The 22648-nt window shown below is 50.4% G+C and overlaps 1 protein-coding gene across 2 annotated transcripts in view; it reads left to right on the forward strand.

The window, feature by feature from the left end:
• TNFRSF8 (TNF receptor superfamily member 8) overlaps positions 1–22648 on the forward strand; it is a 79857-nt gene that overhangs the window by 51724 nt on the left and 5485 nt on the right. The window contains exons 9-14 of one of the 2 annotated variants that reach the window (XM_030805471.1): positions 6813–6906; positions 7243–7355; positions 9425–9526; positions 9657–9710; positions 19314–19339; positions 22153–22360. In XM_030805471.1, coding sequence (XP_030661331.1) covers positions 6813–6906; positions 7243–7355; positions 9425–9526; positions 9657–9710; positions 19314–19339; positions 22153–22360 — 597 coding nt within the window. The remainder of the gene's footprint in view (positions 1–6812; positions 6907–7242; positions 7356–9424; positions 9527–9656; positions 9711–19313; positions 19340–22152; positions 22361–22648) is intronic. The other variant, XM_030805472.1, reaches the window with a different exon arrangement.

Consider the following 22648-nt stretch of genomic DNA (forward strand, 5'->3'; position numbering starts at 1 on the left):
GAGCCGAGATTGCACCACTGCACTCCAGCCTGGGTGACAGGGCGAAACTCTGCCTAAAAAAGAAAAAAAACCTAGTGGAGGAAAGGTCACCCAATGTGACTGTGAGGGCTGCCGGAGAAGTGAGGGGTGACTTGCTTCTAGGACCCCCAGAGAGGCTCTGAGCTTGGAAGAGGCAGGCAGATGAAGAGCGGGAGGGAAGTGGAGAGCTGTGAGGTGCAGTGGCCTGTGACTACTACACCTTCAAACACAACTTCAAAATGTATTACCGTGGCATGGCATGGCCACTGGCCAGTTTGCACAGATGATGCCTGAGTTTTTAATCCCCAGTATTGTCTTTTTTTTTTCTTTTTAGAGACGGAGTCTCGCTGTCTTGCCCAGGCTGGCATGCAGTGGTGTAATCTCAGCTCACTGCAACCTCCGTCTCCCAGGTTCAGGCAATTCTCCTGCCTCAGCCTCCCGAGTAGCTGGGATTACAGGTGCCCGCCACCACACCCAGCTAATTTTTGTATTTTTAGTAGAGACGGGGTTTTGCCATATTGGCCAGGCTGGTCTGGAACTCCTGACCTCAAGTGATCTGCCCTCCTCCACCTCCCAAAGTGCTGGGATTACAGGCGTGCGCTGCCGTGCCTGGCCAACAATTGTCTTTTTGAGTCAGAACATTGAAGGAATATCCGGGGAAAGTTCGGGCCACTAGTGGGGTGCTGTCACTCTGTTTGTAAAGCCCTCTTTACTTGGATATTTGGAAGTGCACCTGTCAACAGACTAGCCACACCCCATCACCCCGAAATGGAGGCTGCCAGCTCACACTCTCCACCCATGGGCCCAGGGTTCCCTGGCCAACTTCCTACTCAGGGAAGAGACCCATTGCAAACGGGACATACTAACACAGCAGAAGAAACTCTCCCCGCTCAGTGACTGGAATATTCAGTAGAGTCCTTAGGATTTTATTTTGTTTGTATAAATGTATGGGGTACAAGTGTAATTTTATTACATGCTTAGATCGGGTGGTGAAGTCAGGACATTTAGGGTATCCATCACCCAGATAGCATACATTGTACCCCTGAAATAATTTCTCATGGTCCACCCACCTACACTTCCCACCCTGTCACCCCTCTAAGTCTCTATTGCCTTTTATTCCACTCTCCACCTCCGTGTGGACACAGTATTTCACTCCCACTTAGAAGTGAGAACATGCAGTATTTGTCTTTCTGTATCTGAATGTCTGCACTTAAGAATATGGCCTTCAGTTCCATCCATGTTGCTGCAAAAGACTTGATTTCTTTTTTTTTTTTTGAGATGGAGTCTCGCTCTGTCGCCCAGGCGCTCAGCTCACTGCAAGCTCCGCCTCCCGGGTTCACGCCATTCTCCTCCCTCAGCCTCCCGAGTAGCTGGGACCACAGGTGCCCGCCACCTCGCCCGGCTAATTTTTTGTATTTTTTTTTTTAGTAGACACGGAGTTTCACCGTGTTAGCCAGGATGGTCTCGATCTCCTGACCTCGTGATCCGCCCGCCTCGGCCTCCCAAAGTGCTGGGATTACAGGCGTGAGCCACTGCGCCCGGCCGACTTGATTTCTTTCCTTATGATGGCTGAGTAGTATTCCATTGTGTATAGATGCCACATTTATCTATTGGTGGATGCAGCATAACCTCCCCCGCTCTTTTTTTTTTTAGAGACAAAGTCTTGCTCTGTTGCCCAGGCTGGAGTGCAGTGGCGTGATCTCGGCTTGCGGCAACCTCTCCTCCTGGGTTTTGAGCTATTCTTGTGCCTCAGCCTCCCAAGTAGCTGGGATTACGCCTAATTTTTGTATTTTTAGTAGAGACAAGGTTTCACCACGTTGGCCAGGCTAGTCTCGAACTCCTGACCCCAGGTGATCTGCCTGCCTCAGCCTCCCAAAGTGCTGGGATTGCAGGCATGAGCCACTGCACCTGGCCAAGCATAACCCTTTTAAAATAAATATGAATGAGCAGAGACTTATAAGGAAAACCAGCCCTACGAAGGAGAATAAAAAGATACGAAACCAGAAATTATTACCACACATGAAGTTATGATAAATCCAGGAATAGAAGAGTACTTAGCAACATTAAATTTGTGTCTGCAGAAAAATTCACGAACTCGTTACATCCATAATGTGGGCACAGAATGCTATGAAAAAGGAACAATATGGGATCAGAGGACAAGAAAAGGCTTTTTAGAAAGTTTGCTTGTGATCGGCCCATCGTCTCTAGGTTCTCCATTCACCTTTCCATCCCTGCCCTGCGGTCAACGACTGGGCTCTGCGTTTCTCCTCTATAGGGAGCATGCAGTTAAGCCTTGCCAGCAGAGGGCGCTAGAGGGCCATCGCAGGAGGAAGGAGGCTTCTGGCTGCATTTGTTTGTTTGTTTGTTTGTTTGTTTTTTCTTTTTTTGAGACATAGTCTCACTCTGTCGCCCAGGCTGGAGTGCAGTGATGCGATCTTGGCTCACCACAACCTCCACCTCCCAGGTTCAAGCAGTTTTCCTGCCTCAGCCTCCCGAGTAGCTGGGATTACAGGCGCGTGCCACCACGCCTGGCTCATTTTTTGTATTTTTAGTAGAGACAGGGTTTCACCATGATGGTCAGGCTGGTCTCGAACTCCTGACCTCGTGATCTGCCTGCCTCGGCCTCCCAAAAGTGCTGGGATTACCAGCATGAGCCACCGTGCCTGGCCATTTGTTTCTTCTTGCTCCTGCGGCCTGGCCTGGTGACCACCTTGATGTGGCTCTCCCAGTGCAAACATTGGCATGTGCCAGGCCTCATGTCTGCAAAAGTGTCCTGACTCCCTGATTCCCTCTGTGTATCCCCCACCAGCCACAGGTCTTTGGCACCCCAAAGTGCTCCAGGCGTCTCCCCCACAGTGGCAACCCCAATTTCTCTGTGCACCTGACCAGAAGCGTAGACATCAGGTCAAAAGGACCTACCAAGAGCAAAGCAGGATCAATGGAAATTACCCACGCTACATGTGATAGATGCACCACCAGAATTTTATCTACCTGCCAGTTGATGGCATTTGGGTTGTTTCCAGTTTAGGACTATTATGAATGAAAACAGCTGTGAATATTCTTTTTTTTAAATATGTATGAATTTATCTTATATTTTATTATTATTATTATTTTTAGAGACAGGGTCTCACTCTATGTTCCAGGCTGGAGTGCAGTGGCATGATCTTGGCTCACTGCAGCATTGAACGCCTGGGCTCAGGCGATCCTCCCACCTCGGCCTCCCACACTGCTGAGATTACTGGCATGAGCCACCATGACTGGCCAATTCTTGTACAAGTCTTTGGGCGGATGTATATTTTCATTTTTCATGGGTAAATACCTAGGAGGAGTGGCTAGGTCATTGTGCTGGTCACATAGTCAGAATGTTTTTGAGGACTAGTCAAAGCTGGATACTCTGGTCTGATACAACCCCTTCATTTTACACCCAGAGAGAAGCACAGGGCCGAAGCTAGAGCTGAAACGCAGGGATCCCAAGGGTCAGCCCAGGGTACTTTCCACTGGAAGATACCACCCACCCACCTCCTTCTTAGTTCTGAACCTAGAACTTACCCAGCTAAATTACAGTCACCTCAGCTAAATTACAATCAAGTTTGAAGGCAGCATAAAAACGTTTTCAGACATAAAAGGTCCAGAAAGCTTTTCTATGTATATCCTCTCCTAGGCAGTTATTTGAAGATGTAATTCAGCTAAGTGAGGGGGCAAAAAAGAAAAACAACAGGAAGCCATGGAATCTAGAGACCAGCACTCCATCCTAGCAGAACAAGGAAGGGGAGTCCCAGAATGATGTGGTATAGACCAGTTGGGCCAGATCAGAGCAGGAAAATGGAAGGAAGGCTCCAAGGAATTGTTCCCAGGAATAGAAGAGAGAATTGTAGTAAATTTCATGATTAGTAGAGTTGAAAAACCTGAGGATATGGTGAGGGCACACTATCCTTTTATCAACAAGAAAAAGAAAGGCAATTGAAAACTCTAGGGAAAAGAAAAAGCTGACAAGAAATATACAGTCCAAATATGAAGATGAAATTTCACCTGATTTTAAGCGATTGCTGGATGTACAAAAAGAGAATCCATTTGGCCTTGATGCTGAGACGATTCTTTAAATGGCCCAAGGACTGGGTGTTTGGATTTAAAGAGAAATGTATCCATCTGGTAAATAATATCTTTTTTTAGTTCTTAAATGGAGGCTGAGTAGTCAGGTTCTTTTTTTCTCTTCCAGTAGGCCATTACCAGAGAACACAGGCAGACTAACTAGGGGCTAGACAATGCCTTCTCCTCACCTTCAAATCCAAAGAGGAGGAAAAGGGGAGGATCACTAACTCAGGGAGGAAGAAGGAAAGTTACAAGTGAGGTATAGTATATTCAGAGATGGGATGAGAGGCACCCAAGGGATACTAGGTCCCCCCCCTTCTGCACATACAGGAGGGACAGCAGATCTGTCGCTGGATTTCAGCAGGTGTTTCAGCAGCAGCTGAGACCATGGGCCTGTCTAGTTACATCAGGCTGCCTTGGAGAGAGGGCAGGGGGCTTTCTCCTCATGATGCTAACTGGGAATAGCCACAGTTAATGGGTTTGAGCACCAGAGCTCCAGTCCGCTCAAAGTAAGTGTTCACTGAAACCCAATGACATTTCAAACACTGATTCAAATACTGATTAATGAATATGTAGGAACCATCATAACACATCGCATCATCTTCCCCATAGTCTCCAGCCTCCAGGCTCCAACTAATTCAGGTAAGAGTCCAGTGACCTTCCCCAAAGAGGAGGGTTCCTCAGAACCCTACAACCCAAGAAATAAATTAATCCTGGCTTTACTTTTTTGTCTATTTGAGGAAAAATCTGAGAGGCGTCACGAACACTTCCTAGAGGGGAGGTGTGGGTATGTGTGTGGGGTTGCTTTGTACCACATCAAAAAGGGGTGCCTCCACCAGGGCTCTGGGGGTGGAGAGGTGTAGTGACTGAGCATAACCCACTTCTAATGTGGGCCAAATTCTCCTGCCCCAGAAAAGCAGGAAGCTTTGAAGAAGGTGCCCAGTCCCCAGGCAGGAGGCAGTGCCGTCCAGAGGAGAGTGCTCTCGGCTGGAACTTGCCATCTCTGTTTCCTGGCTGTAGCTCCAGCCCTGTGGCTCTCTCCATCTGTAAAACAAGGTGGCTGGGTCAGACCAGTGGTGGCCAGCTTTGAACTGGCCTTCAGAGACATTCCGTCTGGCCAACATAGCAATCCACACACCCTTCCTAGGCACTCCAGAGGAATGAAATTATATGTTCACACAGAGGCACGGACAAGAATACTCATAGCTGCCTTGTTTGTCATAGTTCAAACTGGAAACAACCTAAATGTCCATCACCTGGGGAATGGGTATGTAAACAGTGGTTCATCTGTACAACAGAACGCCATTTGGCAACAGAAAAGAATGAACCTGAATGACTATCAAAAACATTATGCAGAGTGAAAGAAGCCAGACGCCAAAGAGTACATACTGCATGATTCTGTCGACATGAAATTCTGGAACAGATACACTCCTCTATAGTGACATAAAGCAGATTGGTGGTTGCCTGGATCTGGAGGTGGGGGCAGAGTGAGTGAGGAGGGGCACTAGGGAACCTTCTGGAGGGATGAGAATGTTCTGTATTTTGATTGGAGTTAGTTACCTTTGTCAGAACTCATCAGGCTGTACACACTTAGGGATATTTTCTTTTTTTATTTTTACTTATTTAAAAGTAGAGACAGGGTCTTGCTGTGTTGCTCAGGCTGGTTTCGAACTCCTGAGCTCAAGTGATCCGCCTGCTTCAGCCTCCCAAAGTGCTGGGATTACAGGCGGGAGCCACCCTACCCTGCCAGGGGATACTTTCTTGTATATAAATTTTGCCTTAGGCTGGGCGTGGTGGCTCACGCCTATGATCCCAGCACTTTGGGAGGCTGAGGTGGGCGGATCACTTGAGGTCAGGAGTTCGAGACCAGCCTGGTCAACATGGTGAAACCGTGTTTCTACTAAAAATACAAAAATTAGCTGGGCATGTTGGCAGGCACCTGTAATCCCAGCTACTCAGGAGGCTGAGGCAGGAGAATCACTTGAATCTGGGAGGCAGAAGTTGCAGTGAGCCGAGATCGTGCCACTGCACTCCAGTCTGGGCAGCAGAGGAAGACTCAATCTCAAAAAATAAAAAATAAATAAATAAATAAATAATTCCTTAATAAAGTTGATTTAAAAGAAAAAAACTTTAAAAATTGAGGCTGTATTTAAACATTAGGAGATTTCAGGTTTCTCTTAAAAGCAAAAGGTCTAGCGTCACTGTGCCACCTTCCTGGGTGACCACAGCTGTTAGAGATAAGTAGCAACTTCTCCACTTTGTTTTACTTATTTTGAGTCTTGCTCTGTCGCCCAGGCTGGAATGCAGTGGCATGATCTCAGCTCACTGCAGCCTTCACCTCCCGGGTTCAAACGATTCTCCTGCCTCAGCCTCCTGAGTAGCTAGGATTACAGGGGTGTGCCACCACACTCGGCTAATTTTTGTGGTTTTAGTAGAGATGGGGTTTCACCATGTTGGCCAGGCTGGTCTCGAACTCCTGACCTCAAGTGGTCCTCCTGCCTCAGCCTCCCAAAATGCTGTGATTACAGGTGTGAGCCATTGTGCCTGGCCAGCTTTTCCACTTTGATCTTTTGAAACACAAATCTGACTACCTTAGCTCCCATGGTGCTGCCTCGCTGGAAGCCACCAGTCCCTGCTGGTTAACTCTTTCCTGGAGACACCAGCCTCCTTGGTGCTGGTTCTCAGATGTTACCTCCCCTCTGCAGATATGGCTGAGAAGGACACCACCTTTGAGGTGCCACCCCTGGGGATCCAGCCTGACTGCAACCCCACCCCAGAGAATGGCGAGGCGCCTGCCAGGTGACTCCCCCGCCCCTTCTCTCTGTTTGGCTGCTGCGGGAGGGAGCTGTCCCTGCCATGCCCAGGGGATGCCTGGGAGGCAGCTGGGCTGGGGGTGGAGGTGGGGCCTGGGCTGCTGTTTTGTTAAATGTGTGCCCATCTCTGTGCTGACACCACTGGAAAGCCAGAAGGCCTTGAAACCCAGTCCCTGCCCTCAGAATGCCTGGCAGAGACTCGGGGCAGAGGATCTAGGGGCCCAGGCTCTGGCTGCGCAGTCTCTAGAGAAAGGGAATTATTCCTGAGGACACACTTCCCTCTTCCCATCTCCATCACTCCTGCCTTGACCTCTCCCCGCAGCACCAGCCCCACTCAGAGCTCCCTGGTGGAGTCCCAGGCCAGTAAGACGCTGCCCATCCCAACCAGCGCTCCTGTCGCTCTCTCCTCCACAGGGAAGCCCGTTCTGGATGCAGGTAATGGTCCCAGCCCACTCACCCCTACTCCCAGCAGGGGCTTCCTCCTGGGGAGGTGGGGATCGGGGGAGCCAGGAGGGAGCTTCTCCTTTGTGGGTATGGCTTGAGAAGGGGGATCAAGGTTGACCCCAGGTTTCTGGCTTCTTGAGTTGGTGCTGTGGCTCTGGCACTTGCTAGTGACTATTTTTTTTTTGAAACAGAGTCTCACTCTGTCGTTCAGGCTGGAGGGCAGTGGCATTCATCTTGGCTCACTGCAACCTCCACCTCCCAGGTTCAAGAGATTCTCCTGCCTCAGTCTCCCGAGTAGCTGGGTTTACAGGCACTTGCCACCACGCCTGGCTATTTTTTTTTTTTATTTTTAGTAGAGACGGGGTTTTGCCATGTTGTCCAGGTTGGTCTCAAACTCCTGACCTCAGGTGATCCACCTGCCTCAGCCTCCCAAAGTGCTAGGATTACAGGTGTGAACCACCGCGCCTGGCTGCTAGTGACTATTTTTTAATTCTTGTAGGCAGGAATTTTTTTTCACAGCTTCATCCTCATGGCTCATAATTGCTACTCAGAAAATAGGTTGATTGATTTCATTTGTTGATTGATTTCATGACTTCGACTAGTTGTTTGAGCCTTTTAGCCTCAGTTGTCTCATCTGTAGCATTGTGGACGGCCTCTGTAAGAGTTAGCTCTTAGGCCGGGCATGGTGTCTCACGCCTGTAATCCCAGCACTTTGGGAGGCCGAGGTGGGTGGATCACGAGGTCAGGAGTTTGAGACCAGTCCGGCCAACATGATGAAACCACATCTCTACTAAAAATACAAAAATTAGCCAGGCATGGTGGCGTGCGCCTGTAATCCCAGCTATTCAGGAGGCTGAGGCAGGAGAATCGCTTGAACCTGGGAGGCGAAGTTTGCAAGGTTGCAGTGAGCCAAGATTGCGCCGCTGCACTCCAGCCTGAGCAACAGAGTGAGAATCAGTCTCAAACAAAACAAAACAAAACAACAAAACAAACAAAACCCCCAAGAGTTAGCTCTTAGGGAAAGATGCCAGGTTACTCATTTTAGGACTTGCAGTTCTAGTGGCTGACACGAGGTGGCAGTAGTGCTCCGGCCAGAGTTTCTGAAAGTGCGGTCCTGTCTGGCAGCATTGGCACCGGCTGGGAACTTCTTAGGAAAGCAAATTATGGGCCCCATCCCAGACCTGGAGAATCAGAAACTGCACTTTAACAAGATCTCCAGGGCACTCATATGCACACTAATGTTTGAAAAGCACTTAACTGGCATATACTACTTTTTAAACATCTAAACATGGACTTCAATAAAGTGCAATCACTAGCTCTATGATCTCTGTAAGTGACAAAAGGGAAAAAGGAAGCGAGTTTAGTACCGAGGTGTGAAGAAGTAGATCCAGATAGGGGTTAAGAGCGTGGGCCCTGGAGTTCGCCTGGCCTGGCCTGGCCTGGGCTGGGGCTCTACCGCTTACTCTCAGGGTGACCTTGGACAAGTTAACCAACTTCCGTGAACCTCAGCTCCCCTCATTTTTAAACTGAAGGTAGTGACGGTGCCTAGGGCATAGGGTTGGGATCATTCATTCAGGGAACGCTTGTGGGGTGTGTTTATGTGCAGTGGGGACTCCATGCCTGCCCTCATCAAGCAGGTCTAGAGGGTTGGCCGGGAGGGGACTGGGTTCAACCCCTTCCTTCCCCTCACTGCTTGGCCCTCCCCACCCTGACTCCGGCCATACCAGCAGCGCTGCCAGATGCCGGTCACACCGGGCCCTCCTCCACAGTCCCCAAATTTTGGTCTATTGGGCCTCAATTCCTTTGTTCTGGCTCCTAGACGCCTCAATTTCTCACCCTCTAGACACAGTTTGCCCTTCTCTCAGCCTTAAATAGTTGATCAGCTTCCTGGAGCCAGGCGAGGGAGGGCAGGATGAGATAGAGCCTTGGCTTGGAAAGGACTTGTTGTTGTTAGCCATGATGGAAGCTGTGTCCCAGGAGAAGGAGGAAGCAGTCTGGGGCTGGGGCTGTCCTGTGTGGTTGCGGTGAGGCAAAGAGTGCGGGGCGTCTCTGTGTTCCAGGGCCAGTGCTCTTCTGGGTGATCGTGGTGCTGGCTGTGGTCGTTGCCTCCAGCGCCTTCCTCCTGTGCCACCGGAGGGCCTGCAGGAAGCGAATTCGGCAGAGTAAGTGGCTGTGTCCTTGGGGCCTTGGGGAGGACAGGTTGCTCTCTGCCAGCCTGGCCTGGGTCCTTTCCCCGCCTGCTCCTGCCCTCTGAGGCCGCCACCCCCAGCCTTCCTCCTGGTGTCGTTTCAGAGCTCCACCTGTGCTACCCGGTCCAGACCTCCCAGCCCAAGCTAGAGCTTGTGGGTGAGTGTCCAGCCGTCCAAAGGGGCTGCCCGAGCCAGAGGAACACAGGGCATCTCTGGGCCTGGGGCGTGGGCTCCAGAGACTGAACTTCTACCCCAGCCTCGAAGCTCCCTGTCTGTGGCTCCTGTCGCATTCTGTACATCTGTAGGGACGCAATGCGGGTGAAAACTCATGCGTGTGGAGAATGCAATGAGGTGAAGACTGTACTGGGTGTGACGACTGTGTGGCTTGCCCAGAGCAGCACCTGGATGGATGCTGGCATGAATGTTTAAAAGTCTATCTTGTCTTTCACTTTTTCCTCCAGTACCCCCAGGGGGCATTCCTGCCAGCCTTCCCTTCCTCTCTATATTCTACCCTCCCTTTCTCCCTCTCCCTCCTTCCCTTTCTCTTTCCCCTCTCTCCCCCTCTTCTACCACCCAGCAAGTCAGCCCAGGGGCAGGAGGGGAAAGGAGCACATGGGGCAGGAGGGACCCTGGTTCTGCCACTTACAAGCTGTGTGACCCCGGGTGAGTTACTGAATTGCTATGTGTCTCAGTTTCCTCATCTGGAAAATGCAGGTGGTAGAACCTACTTCAGAGGCTTGGCCTGTGGATTCGTCGAGGTCGGGCTGTTAAGTGCATCATAGAGTACCTGCCTGCAGTCGGTGGCTGCTGCCTGTTGACAGGCTGGCCTGTGCCTGGGGCTTTTTCCTCCCTGGAAGCTTCAGGCCTTCCTGAGTCCTGGTTGCTTCTGACCCCCTCCCTGGTCCCTGCACTCTGATCCCTGCCCAGCCTCTGGGCCAGCTCTTCCAGGCAGCCCTTGGGAGCTGGGACCCTCCTCACCTGTCCACGCAGGGGCATCTATACAGCGCATGTCTTCCAGCTCTCACCTGGGGCAGGGGGCTCCCAGCTGCCTTGTGCCAAGCACCTTCTCTCTCCTGGGCAGCCCTTTCAAGGCAGGCCAGGGTCTTCCTCAGCACTGCATGGCATGGATTGAGTGCCTGCTCTGTGCTGAGCTCTGATGGGGGAATCGTCTGAGCCTTCCTTTCTGATTTGCAAGGTGGGCCCCCATACAGGTCTCCTGTACTCCCCCAGTGATGACCTTTGTTCTGCAAGGAGGAGGCAGGTTCAGCGAAGTGGACGGCTGGCCCAGGGCCACACAGCCTGGCAGTGGCACAGCCAGCCTCAGGCACTGGTCCTAGGGGTTTTGGTTTGTAAAGGGCCCAGCCCTGTCCCCTCTTCCTTCCCCCCGCCAGCTCTGTCCACCACTGCAATGCCTACCCAAGAGCCGCGTGCTCAGCCTAAGGCCAGGCCCTGGCCCGTCACCCGATCTCCCCAGGACCCTTGGAGAGGCCCTTGCATAGGCTGACTGTTGACTTGGGCACAAAAACACAGTCCACTGAGGCATGTTTTGAATTTGATGAGTTTCACAAGCAAGCGCTGTGGTCCCTGTGCAAGGGGGGTTTTTGTGTTTTGATAGTTTCAAGCCTGTTTCCATGACCTGTCAGGCTGAGTGTCTCATTGAAACCGGCGTTTGCTTTCTTGACATTTTTCTAGTATTAGAATTTCCATTGCCGTCAGTTTATTTTTTTTCTTCAAACCTCTGTGAGAGCAGTTTTGTTACAAGAAGAAAAAAAGAAAGAAAGAAAACACCTTCCCCTAAGAAACCAGATCTCTAAAGACCTGAGCCCTGACACTCAATGGCGGACGTCTTATCTCAGGTCGTTTTTGACCCTCTAGCTTCTGGTGGGACCTCGGGATCTGGGTTCCCAGGCTCAAGATGGACAGAAAGTGAAGCCAAGACAGGCAAGCTCACAGGGCACAGGGTGAGAAGGGACCGAGCTGGCCGGATGCCCCTTTCCCTCCTGAGCCGTGGGTGGTGAAGGAGGGAAGGAGCACCGGTTCGTTGGTTCATTCATTCATCTATTCACATGGTCTTCACGGAGCACTTCCTCCGTGCAGGCTCTGTGCCGGGCCCAGAAGCTGTCCTAGCTCCCTCCAAGCTTTTAGACTAATTCCAACTGCCCACAGAAGCCAAAGGCAGGCAGGAGGGGAGTGTGCGCCCCTTGGCCTCCCACATCCCAGACCTGGGGCACAGGGTGCTCTTGGTTCCTTTGAGCAGTGAGCACAAAGGATCTGTGGTCCGTGCAGGTGCAATGAGATGCCCACCAACCAGCCCTCGAGTTGATCGACCTTCCCGTGTGTGTCCTCGGTGACAGGCATTTGCAAAGCACACACGTGTTCTCATCCACTCCTCCAGTGGCCTGTGAGGTACCTACTGTTATCCCCGTTGCACAGATTAGCAACCTGAGGCACAGGATGATGAAGTAATTTGTTTAAGACCACGTGCTGGGTGAGCGGTAGGACAGGGATTTTATCGTGGCTGTTGAGATGTTTGTAAAAAGATTTTTCACCATTGGCACCATTGACATTTGGGAATGGATCGTTCTTTGCTGTGGAGCGCTATCCTATAGGATGTTCTGCAGCTCTTCTAGATACCAGTAACATTCCCTACTTGGGACAACCAAAAATGTCTCTAGACATTGCCACATGGCCCCTGGGGAAAAACTCCTGGTTGAGAACCACTGGTCTAAAATTCTTTTTTTTTTTTTTGAGACAGAGTCTCGCTCTGTCACCCAGGCTGGAGTGCACTGTGCCATCTGGGTTCACTGCAACCTCCACCTCCTGGGTTCAAGTGATGGTCCTGCCTCAGCCTCCTGAGTAGCTGGGATTACAGTCTCCCGCCACCACGCCCGGCTAATTTTTGTATTTTTAGTAGAGACGGGGTTTCATCATGTTGGCCAGGCTGGTCTCAAACTCCTGACCTCATGATCCGCCTGCCTCGGCCTCCCAAAGTGCTGTGTTTACAGGCGTGAGCCACCATGCCTGGCCTTAAAATTCTTTTAATCCTTCATTTTTATGAGCACTTGAGTCATTTTCTATTATTCCAGGGAGATTTAGGTTCAAATAAATTCTTTTTTGTTTTGAAACAGTTTCAAACTTATAGAAATGGTATAAGTATGAAGAATTTATTTTGACCTGAATCATTTGAGAGTAACTGACTGACTGGATGTCTCTCACCCCGAAAACTTTAGTGTGTGTTTCAGACAGACAAGGGTGTATTTTACACAATGTGGTAAGGATTGTCAGAATCAGGGAATCCACACTGATACATGACCCACGACGAATTCTCAGGCCCTGTTCAAGTTTCTTTATTTGTCCCACTAATGTCCTTTATAGCAGAGGACTCCAGCTCAGGGCCACGTGTTATATTTGCTTGTCTGGTTTCTCGAGTCTCCTTCTGTCCGGATCCGTTCCCCAGGCGTTTCCTTCACTTTCTGGGAAGAGCACAGGCTGGTGATTCGTGGATGCTCCTTGCTTTGGGTTTGTCTGGTGTTTTCTCCCGAGTGGATTCAGGTCACGCATCTTGGGCTGGAAGGCCCCAGGAGTGATGCTGGCCTCTCCTCTCTCAGGGCGTCCTGCCAGGTTTCGATGTGTACCTTTCCTGGTGCTGTGCACTTTGAGCGCTTGACGGAGGTGATGTCTGCCGGGCCTCTCCACTGTGAGGTCTCCACTCGCTCCTCGGTCATTACTAAGTCTTTAGGGGCGTTACTTTGAGACTATGTCAATAGCCCATTCTTCAGCAGACCTTCATTTTCTCTATTTATTTGTTTACTTTTTTGAGGCACGGTCTGGCTCTGTCACCCAGGCTGGAGTGCAGTCATGTGATCTCAGCTCACTGCAAACCCCGCCTCCTGGGTTCAAGCAATTCTCCTGCTTCAGCCTCCCGAGTAGCTGGGATTACAGGCGTGTGCCACAATGCCTGGCTCATTTTTTGTATTTTTAGTAGAGACAGAGATTCACCATGTTGGCCAGGCTGGTCTCGAACTCCTGGCCTCAAGTGGTCCTCCCGCCTCAGCCTCCCAAAGTTCAGGGATGACAGGCGTGAGCTGCCACCGCGCCCAGCCCAGAACTTTATTTTCTTCACTTACATATTTACATCTGTATGGATTCATGGGTTCCTATTCTGTTCAATGGGTTGTAATCTCTTACCATCATTTTTTATTTTGATGCTCAAACGGTCCCAGATGAGGTCAGGGAGAGCCCCTTTAAGCCGGCTCTTGTGTGCTTTGGCGTATCCTCATCCTGTGCTTTGAGCACGTTCCTATTCTGAGATGTTCCCAGCTTAACTTGTATGCTCCTGCCCCGGCCCTGCAATCAGCTCTCTCTCCAAGGAGCCCGGGGTTTGCATCTAGGGGTACCTGTTGCCAAAGCCTAGCTGAACCTCTATGCCGAACTCCCCCCTTGGGCCTGTTCTGCTTCCCACAGCATTGGGGAATCACAGGCCAGAGAGGGGAGGGGATTAAAAGTGGAGAATAACAGGGATGGAAGGGACCAAGAGTTTTATATCACACATCAGAACGCATGTGCTCCGTGAGCGTGGCCTTCAGAGCAGCCTGTGACACCATGCACTTGTGCCAGGCGGCCTGCTGCTGCCCAGCGTGGTCCTGGACTTGTGTCCTGGGGGTACCAGACAGGCTTACGAGAAGACAGTGGTTATTCCAAAAAGCAAGGAAACCAACCAATAAGACTAGCAGATTGAATCAACATTTTTAGGGGAAGAGCAGTTATGAAATCTGACCTCTGTACTTGGCAAGATTTGTTCTGGGTCTTTATCAAAATCCTCATGGGTTGTAATACGGCTCTAGTCAATGTCAGAGCCTTCCAGATTCTGCCTTTTTACCTCTGTGATTTTACACTTGTTTGGGAGAGTCGGTATCGAACTCTGACTTTCCATTCAGTGTGACGGAGTGCGGAGCCATGTTACCATCCTGGGCTTTTCCTGGACCTGCTGTGTGTTCAACAGCATCCTGGACACCTTCTTTTTAAAATATTTTAATTTTTAAAAATTCTAAGGCCAGGCGCGGTGGCTCACGCTTGTAATCCCAGCACTTTGGGAGGCCGAGGCGGGTGGATCACGAGGTCAGGAGATCGAGACCACGGTGAAACCCCGTCTCTACTAAAAATACAAAAAAAATTAGCCGGGCGTGGTGGTGGGCGCCTGTAGTCCCAGCTACTCGGAGAGGCTGAGGCAGGAGAATGGCGTGAACCCGGGAGGCGGAGCTTGCAGTGAGCCAAGATTGCGCCACTGCACTCCAGCCTGGGCGACAGAGCAAGACTCTGTCTCAAAAAAAAATAAAAATAAAAAAAATTCTAAGTAGGCCAGGTGTGGTGGCTCACACCTGTAATCCCAGCACTTTGGGAGGCCAAGGTGGGCAGATCACCTGAGGTCGAGAGTGTAACACCAGCCTGGCCAACAAGACAAAACCCCATCTCTACTAAAAATAAAAAAATTATCTAGGCATGGTGGCACACGCCTGTAATCCCAGCTACTCGGGAGGCTGAGGCAGGAGAATTTCTTGAAGCTGGGAGGTGGAGGTTGCGGTGAGCTGAGATTGCACCACTGCACTCCAGGCTGAGCAACAGAGCGAGACTCTGTCTCAAAACAAACAAACAAACAAAAAGACATTCTAAGTGGCCTTCATTTTTATTTTTAAGTTTTATTTATTTTTATTTTGGAGACAGGGTGTCACTCTGGAGTGCCATGGTACAATCATGGCTCACTGCGGCCTTGACCTCCTGGGTTCAAGTGATCCCTCAGCCTCCCCAGTAGCTGGGACTACAGATACACGCCACCACACCCAGCTAACTTTTCTATTTTTTGTAGAGACCGGGTCTCCCTTTGTTGTGCAGGCTGGTCTCGAACTCCTGAGCTCAAGTGATCTGCCCACCTTGGCCTCCCAAAGTGCTTGGATTATAGGCGAGAGCCACTGTGCCCAGCTAGTCCTCATTTTCCTCATTTTTTTTTTTTTTTTGAGACAGAGTCTTGCTCTGTTGCCCAGGCTGCAGTGCAATGGCGCAATCTCAGCTCACTGCAACCTCTGCTTCCTGGGTTCCAGCAATTCTCCTGCCTCAGCTTCCCGAGTAGCTGGGATTATAGGCATGCGCCACCATGCCCAGCTAATTTTTGTATTTTTAGTAGAGATGGGGTTGACCAGGCTGGTCTGGAACTCCTGATGTTGTGATCTGCCCACCTCAGCCTCCCAAAGTACTGGGATTACAGGCATGAGCCACTGCACCCAGTCTCATTTTTAAAAATAGTTTTAGATGTACAGAAAATTGGAGAAGAGAGCACAGGAGTTCCCACATGCCCCACACCCAGTTTCCTCTGTGATTAGCATCTTACACCAGCATCGTTCATTTGTCAAAACATGTGAACCGTTATTGACACAGGATTACGAATGAAAGCCCACACTGTGTTCAGGGTTCCCTTGCGTTGCCTAAGGTTCCAGGATCCCATCCAGGAGCCCACATTACATTCAGTCATCACGTCGCCTTAGGCTCCTCTGGCCTGTGACCGTTTCTCAGATCTTGTTTCTCAAGACCAGTTTCTTTGATGGCCTTGGCAGTTTTTGAGTATTGATCAGGTGTTTTGCGGGACGCCTGTCTCCTGGGATCTGTCTGATGTCTTCCCCATGATTAGACTGGAGTTATGCATTGGGGGAAGAAGATCACAGAGGTGAAACGTCATGCTCATCACATCAAATCTTGGCTGGGTGCAGTGGCTCATGCCTGTAATCCCAGCACTTTGGGAGGCCAAGGCTAGTGGATCACCTGAGGTCAGGAGTTTGAGACCAGCCTGGCCAACATGGTGAAACCCTGTCTCTACTGAAAATGCAAAAATTAGCTGGGTGTCGTGGCGCGCACCTGTAGTCCCAGCTACTTGGGAGGCTGAGGCAGGAGAATCACTTAAACCCCAGAGGCAGAGGTTGCATTGAGCTGAGGACGTGCCACTACACTCCAGCCTGGGTGACAGAGCGAGACTCTATCTCAAAAAAAAAAAAAAAAAAAAAAAAATCAACCTGATTTACCACTGGGCACCGTCACTTTTGAGATCTCTTTTAATCTTCACAGCAAGCCCCAAAGTTGATGTGATTCATCCCATTTTCCAGCTAGGAGGACAGAGGCTCGAAGAAGGGAAGTAATATTGTGCTGAGTTTCACCGCCAAGGAGGCCCCTGCTCCAGGGTGGCTGAGTGGCCTCCTTGTTTTTGACATTTGGCTGGTTTTCAATTTGAGGGTTATTAGAAACCCGCTGCTGTGCTTGGCCTTTTTGTTTTCTTTCGGGTTATTTCCTGAGGGTGTGTTCCCTCAAGAGGGGTGACTGGGTAAAGAGTGTGAGGTTTTTGTTGCCAGATGGCTCTTTAGAAAAATGGAACCAGCCTGCAGGGCATGGGCAGCTCTGCGGTCCTGTTCACCCATTTCCCCTTCAAGGCCGAGTTGTGTCATTTTTATTTATTTTGTTTTGTTACTTTGCCACACTTTTTTTTTTTTTCATTCTGTTGGCCACCCCCAGTGACTTGGTACCAAAGAACAGTTGGCTGCTTGTAAAACTCAAAATCACTCTGGAGGGACCATGATTTAGTTTCACTGACATCATCGAAAAGAATGTGCCTTGGCCGGGCACGGTGGCTCACACCTGTAATCCCAGCACTTTGGGAGGCCAAGGCGGGTGGATCACAAGGTCAAGAGATCGAGACCAGCCTGGCCAACATAGTGAAACCCTGTCTCTACTAAAAATACAAAAATTAGCTGAGCATGGTGGCATGCGCCTGTAATCCCAGCTACTCGGGAGGCTGAGGCAGGAGAATCGCTTGAACCCAGGAGGCGGAGGTTGCAGTGAGCCGAGATTGTGTGAGACTCCATCTCAAAAAAAAAAAAAAAAAAAAAAAAAAATTGCCCCTGGCCGGGTGTGGTGGCTCATGCCTGTAATCCCAGCACTTTGGGAGGCCGAGGCAGGCAGATCACCTGAGGTCAGGAGTTCTAGACCAACCTAGCCAACATGGCGAAACCCTGTTTCTACTAAAGATACAAAAATTAGCCAGGAGTGGTGGCACATGTCGGTAATCCCAGCTACTCGCGAGAATTGCTTGAACCTGTGAGGCGGAGGTTGCGGTGAGCCCAGATCGTGCCACTGCACTCCAGCCTGGGTGACAAAGTGAGACTGTGTCTCAAAAAAAGAAAAAAGTACCCCTAAGAGTGTTTCCCAAACTCACCTAGTGTCCACACAGCATGTTCAAATGGTCAGTCTTGTGTGTACTTTATTCTACCTGTTGACTGAGCACTGGTGAGCATATCTGCGAGGGCTCAGGGCTGGTGGCTCTCCACAGCTGCTGAAGTCAGAGATGTGTGCAGGAGGTGGCGTGGCTGGCATACGGGCATCTTGGTGGCAGATTTGTCTAGCCAGGGATGCGTGCCTGACAACAGCATATTCCAGATCTCCGTAGGTAGCGTTCTCGGGTGTGGTTAAAGGCTGGGCATCCCTGGAGGATGGTCTGCTCTGGGAATTGACTTGCTCCAGGATGGGCTAGATGCCCGGATGCCCTCTCACCTTTCTCAAATGGCCAGTGAACCAAGGTTAAATGTTCAATGTCAATATGCACTGGGGCGTGACCTGGCCCCTGTTTAATATGGGAGAACAATGGGAGTGGAGGGTAGAGGTTTGAGATGAGAAGATAGAGGTTGTGCCTTGAGAATCATTGCATCAGCACCTCCTGAGCCCACAAAAGGATGGGATTGAAGGAAATGAGATGACCCGAGAGCAGTTGTCCTCCTCAGAGGCTGCCACCTGGGTGCTTTCAGGCACAAGAAAGAGAAAATCGAAGTCCAGCTGGAGTCAGAAGGGCTCCACGGCAGACTGGCTTCGGACGTGTCCCAGGAAGGGTCCAGGTAGCATCTGCAGGATGTGTCATCCTGTCTCCATGACCCGCCTTGAGGTCCTCCATGCGGGTTTTGCTTGGTATTCCAGAGAGTTTGGGGCTCTCCACACCCTGGAGACAGCAAGGTGGGGGCAGCAGCTACAGACCAGCCTCTGACCCAGTGGAAGCCTCCTGGGCTCCGGTTGGGCCTGTGCTTCTCGTGAACCAATCCTTGCATGTGCGCGGAGGTGGGGGTTGGGAGAGCAGTTCAGCGTGTTCATTGGTTTAGTCATTAGGAATGAGAGTGGCAGCCGGGTGTGGCGGCTCACGCCTGTAATCCCAGCACTTTGCAAGCCCGAGGCGGGCAGATCACTGGAGGTCAGGAGTTCGAGACCAGCCTGGTCAACGTGGTGAAACCCCGTCTCTACTGAAAATACAAAAGAATTAGCTGGGGTTGGTGGCACGAGCCTGTAATCCCAGCTACTTGGGAGGCTGAGGCATGAGAATTGCTTGAACCCAGGAGGCGGAGGTTGCAGTGAGCCGAGATCGTGCTACTGCACTCTAGCCTGGGCGACAGAGTGAGACTCCATCTCAAAAAAAAAAAAAAAAAAGGAATGAGAGTGGCCAGGGGATAGAGGTGGTCACCTGTCCTCCATCTGCCACTGGAGAAGTGAGCCTCCTTGCCTTGAGCTGGGGTGGGCGCTGACTCTGAAACCCATCCAGGGCTCTCCAGACTGAGGACCTGACCCCTGGGCTGAGTTCAGCACCCCCTGTTATCTAGGAGGACCACTCGCCAATAGATGGGGTGGGTGGGGCCGGGGGCTGCCAGACTCTCCTTGGTAAAGTTGCTGCTCTTGGTTTTTGCAGATTCCAGACCCAGGAGGAGCTCAATGGTAAGTACCCCTCTCTTGCCCCCACCTCAGCTTTGTGCCCTTAAATCTGACTCCTTCCCTAACAGATCTGAAGTTTTGAGAGCTGCTGGGGGAAGGGAGAGGGAGGGGACAGAAGGGCCATTCCCCTCCCACAGTGCCCAGGGTGCAGGCCCGTGCTGTAAGTTCAGGCTGAGTCTGCCGCCCCACAGGGACCTCTGTGCACAGGGGCCTCGCCTGGGGCCTCAGCCAGGCCTTGGCTAAGGATGGAGAGCCCCACCCTCACAGCAGCCTCCAGCTCCTGGCTCAGCCTGCTGGGAATTTCCAGAAGGGCCTGCACACAGTGGATTTGGTTTGGGCCACTTTTGGGTACCAGGTCTGGTCAGGAGGAAGACTGTGTTCATTTTCCCCTTTTCTTTACTCTTCCATGAATCTCATCCTCCAAGCTGGATGACAGAGCAGGTGGCTATGGTCCATTTCTTTTTTTTTTTTTCAATGTATCAATTCTTCCATTACTTTCTTTTAATTCAAGCATTCATACATTAAGAAGGGTTTCTATCCTTTCATTTTTCAATATAATATACAGAACCATAATGCTAGTTCAGTTTCAAATTATGTGGGATCACATTCGAACATGCTTGGATATGACAAGTGACTGTTACAATACTAAGAAATTTCATGAAAGAGGTATTCAACAATTTGTAAGATGATCAAATATGTTTTTGCTGCATAAGCCAATGCATTAATAGTAACTTGTTTTAAAATGTAGTCTTTTGGCTGAATACGATGGCTCACACTTAAAATCCCAGCAATTTGGGAGGCTGAGGTGGGTGGATCACCTGAGGTCAGGAGTTCGAGACCAGCCTGGGCAACATAGTGAAACCTTGTCTCTGCTAAAACTACAAAAAGTATCCAGGTGTAGTGGCACACGCCTGTAGTCCCAGCTACTCGGGAGGCTGAGGCAGGAGAATCGCTTGAACCTGGGGGACAGAGGTTGCAGTGAGCCGAGATTGCGCCGCTGCTCTCCCAGCCCGGGTAACAGAGTGAGACTCTGTGGGGGGAAAAAAAAAAAAGCAGTCTTTTAGCCTTCATATAATTATGAAAGAGTATTCAAGATTATGTATTAAGGTTGGTGCCATTTGCCATTAAAAGTAATGGCAAACCTGGTTTAACCCTTCTGATAGGTAGTTGTGGATGTTGGGTTTGAGAACTGAATAATCTTTGCCTGGAGTGACACCACACTCTAGAATTTCCACTTTGAAGAATACTCAGTTCTAACTTGTGATTCCCGCTAGAACAAACTTTATTTTTCCAGCCCAGCAGCGATCTAGAAGCTGAGGAATCTCAGCGCCTTTTAAAACTTACTATGTGGTTTTCTTTTAAAAAGCGCCTGTTTCGCCTGTAGTCCCAGCTACTCGGAGAGGCTGAGGCAGGAGAATGGTGTGAACCCCGGGGGGCGGAGCCTGCAGTGAGCCGAGATCGCGCCACTGCACTCCAGCCTGGGTGAAAGAGCGAGACTCCTTCTCAAAAAAAAAAAAAAAAAACCACAAACAAACAACAACAAAAAAAAGCGCCTGTTTTGGGAAAGTAGGATTTATGGGTATAACATATGTTCGTTATTTGTACATAAAATCATTTAAAAAGTAAAAAATAATAATAATAATGGCAAAAACGTGATTACTTTTGCACCAATCTAAAAGATATGCTCTCTGTGCCTTGAGAATCATTGCATCAGCACGGGCATCCCTGCCTCCTCTGAATTACTCAAACTCACTCCATTTTGAAGGCATCAGGACATTTCACGAGGCCACTTCTTTGCCCTTACCTGTAAAAGTCAAAAACTAAACTGACACTTTCCTCATGACATAGCTGTTTTTTTTTTTTTTTTTTTAGCATTTAGAAAATATTTATTAATAGTATACATGAATTTAGATTATATAGTATAGAGGTCACCGGGCTTGTCACTGCAACTAACAGTAGTCTGTTTTTAGAATACTTGAGTGTGATTATAAAAGACTGCTTTCCAGGATGTCGGGGCTGGGGAGCTGAAGGGGCTGCTCCAGGAGGCGGGGGACCTGGAGATGGTACTTACAGACTTTGGTGCTTACAAGTGTGGATTATGGACCAGATGCCAGGGTTCAAATCCTAGCTCAGATACTTTTTTTTTTTTTTGAGACAGAGTCTCGCTCTGTTGCCCAGGCTGGAGTGCAGTGGCGCAATCTCGGCTCACTGCAAGCTCCGCCTCCCGGGTTCACGCCATTCTCCTGCCTCAGCCTCTCCAAGTAGCTGGGACTACAGGCGCCCGCCACCACACCCGGCTAATTTTTTTTGTATTTTTAGTAGAAACAGGGTTTCACTGTAGTCTCGATCTCCTGACCTCGTGATCCGCCCACCTCGGCCTCCCAAAGTGCTGGGATTACAAGCGTGAGCCACCGCGCCCGGCCTAGCTCAGATACTTACTGATGGTATAACCCTGGGCAAGTTACTCGACTCCTCTGTGCCTCAGTTTCCTCATCTGTAAAATGGGGAGGGGGCTGTTACCCACCTCATACGGTGGTTGTGAGGATTAACATATGTCAAGGACTTTAGGACAGGGCCACGGACGTGGTGAGCACCCTGTGAGTCGCTGACTGTTACCCCTACTATTTAGTACAAATTAAAAGCAAAAGACTTCACCCAGAAAGCTGAGAAGCCTGGGGCAGCTCATGGCAGCTTTAAAGCAGAAAGGGAGGCTCACTGGGGTCTGTAGAGATGAAAAAAAAAAGGGGACCTCCCAGTTCAGAGACTGGCAGGGAGGTTGGGGGTACCCTGCAGCAGCACCCATTCCCCTCCCACAGCAGCTGAGGAGTGGCGCGTCGGTGACAGAACCCAGCGCGGAAGAGCTGGGGTTAATGAACCAGCCACTGACGGAGACCTGCCACAACGTGGGGGCAGCCTACCTGGAGAGCCTGCCACTGCAGGATGCCAGCCCGGCCGGGGGCCCCTCATCCCCCAGGGACCTTCCTGAGCCCCGGGTGTCCACGGAGCACACCAATAACAAGATTGGTGAGTCAGCCTGTTTTGGGAGGTCCTCTGCAGCCCAGGGGCAGATGGGAGATGCATACGGGGCCCTGGGCCCTGGGCCCTGGAAGGGACCTGGAGACCCTGGAGCTGAAAGGCCCAGGAAAGGAGAGGCCCAGATTCTTCACCCCAATTTAAGTTTCTGTAAGTAGGGACAGCAAGGGTACTTACCTCGTAGGCCATTGTGCGAATTCATGAGCCAGTGTGCATGAGGTGCCTGCTGTTACGTAAAAAATGAACGCCACCCCAGCCCCCAACACTGAGCACCCTAGG

The sequence above is a fragment of the Nomascus leucogenys genome, chromosome 24 (genome assembly GCF_006542625.1).
Source record: "Nomascus leucogenys isolate Asia chromosome 24, Asia_NLE_v1, whole genome shotgun sequence".
Lineage (NCBI taxonomy): Eukaryota > Metazoa > Chordata > Mammalia > Primates > Hylobatidae > Nomascus > Nomascus leucogenys.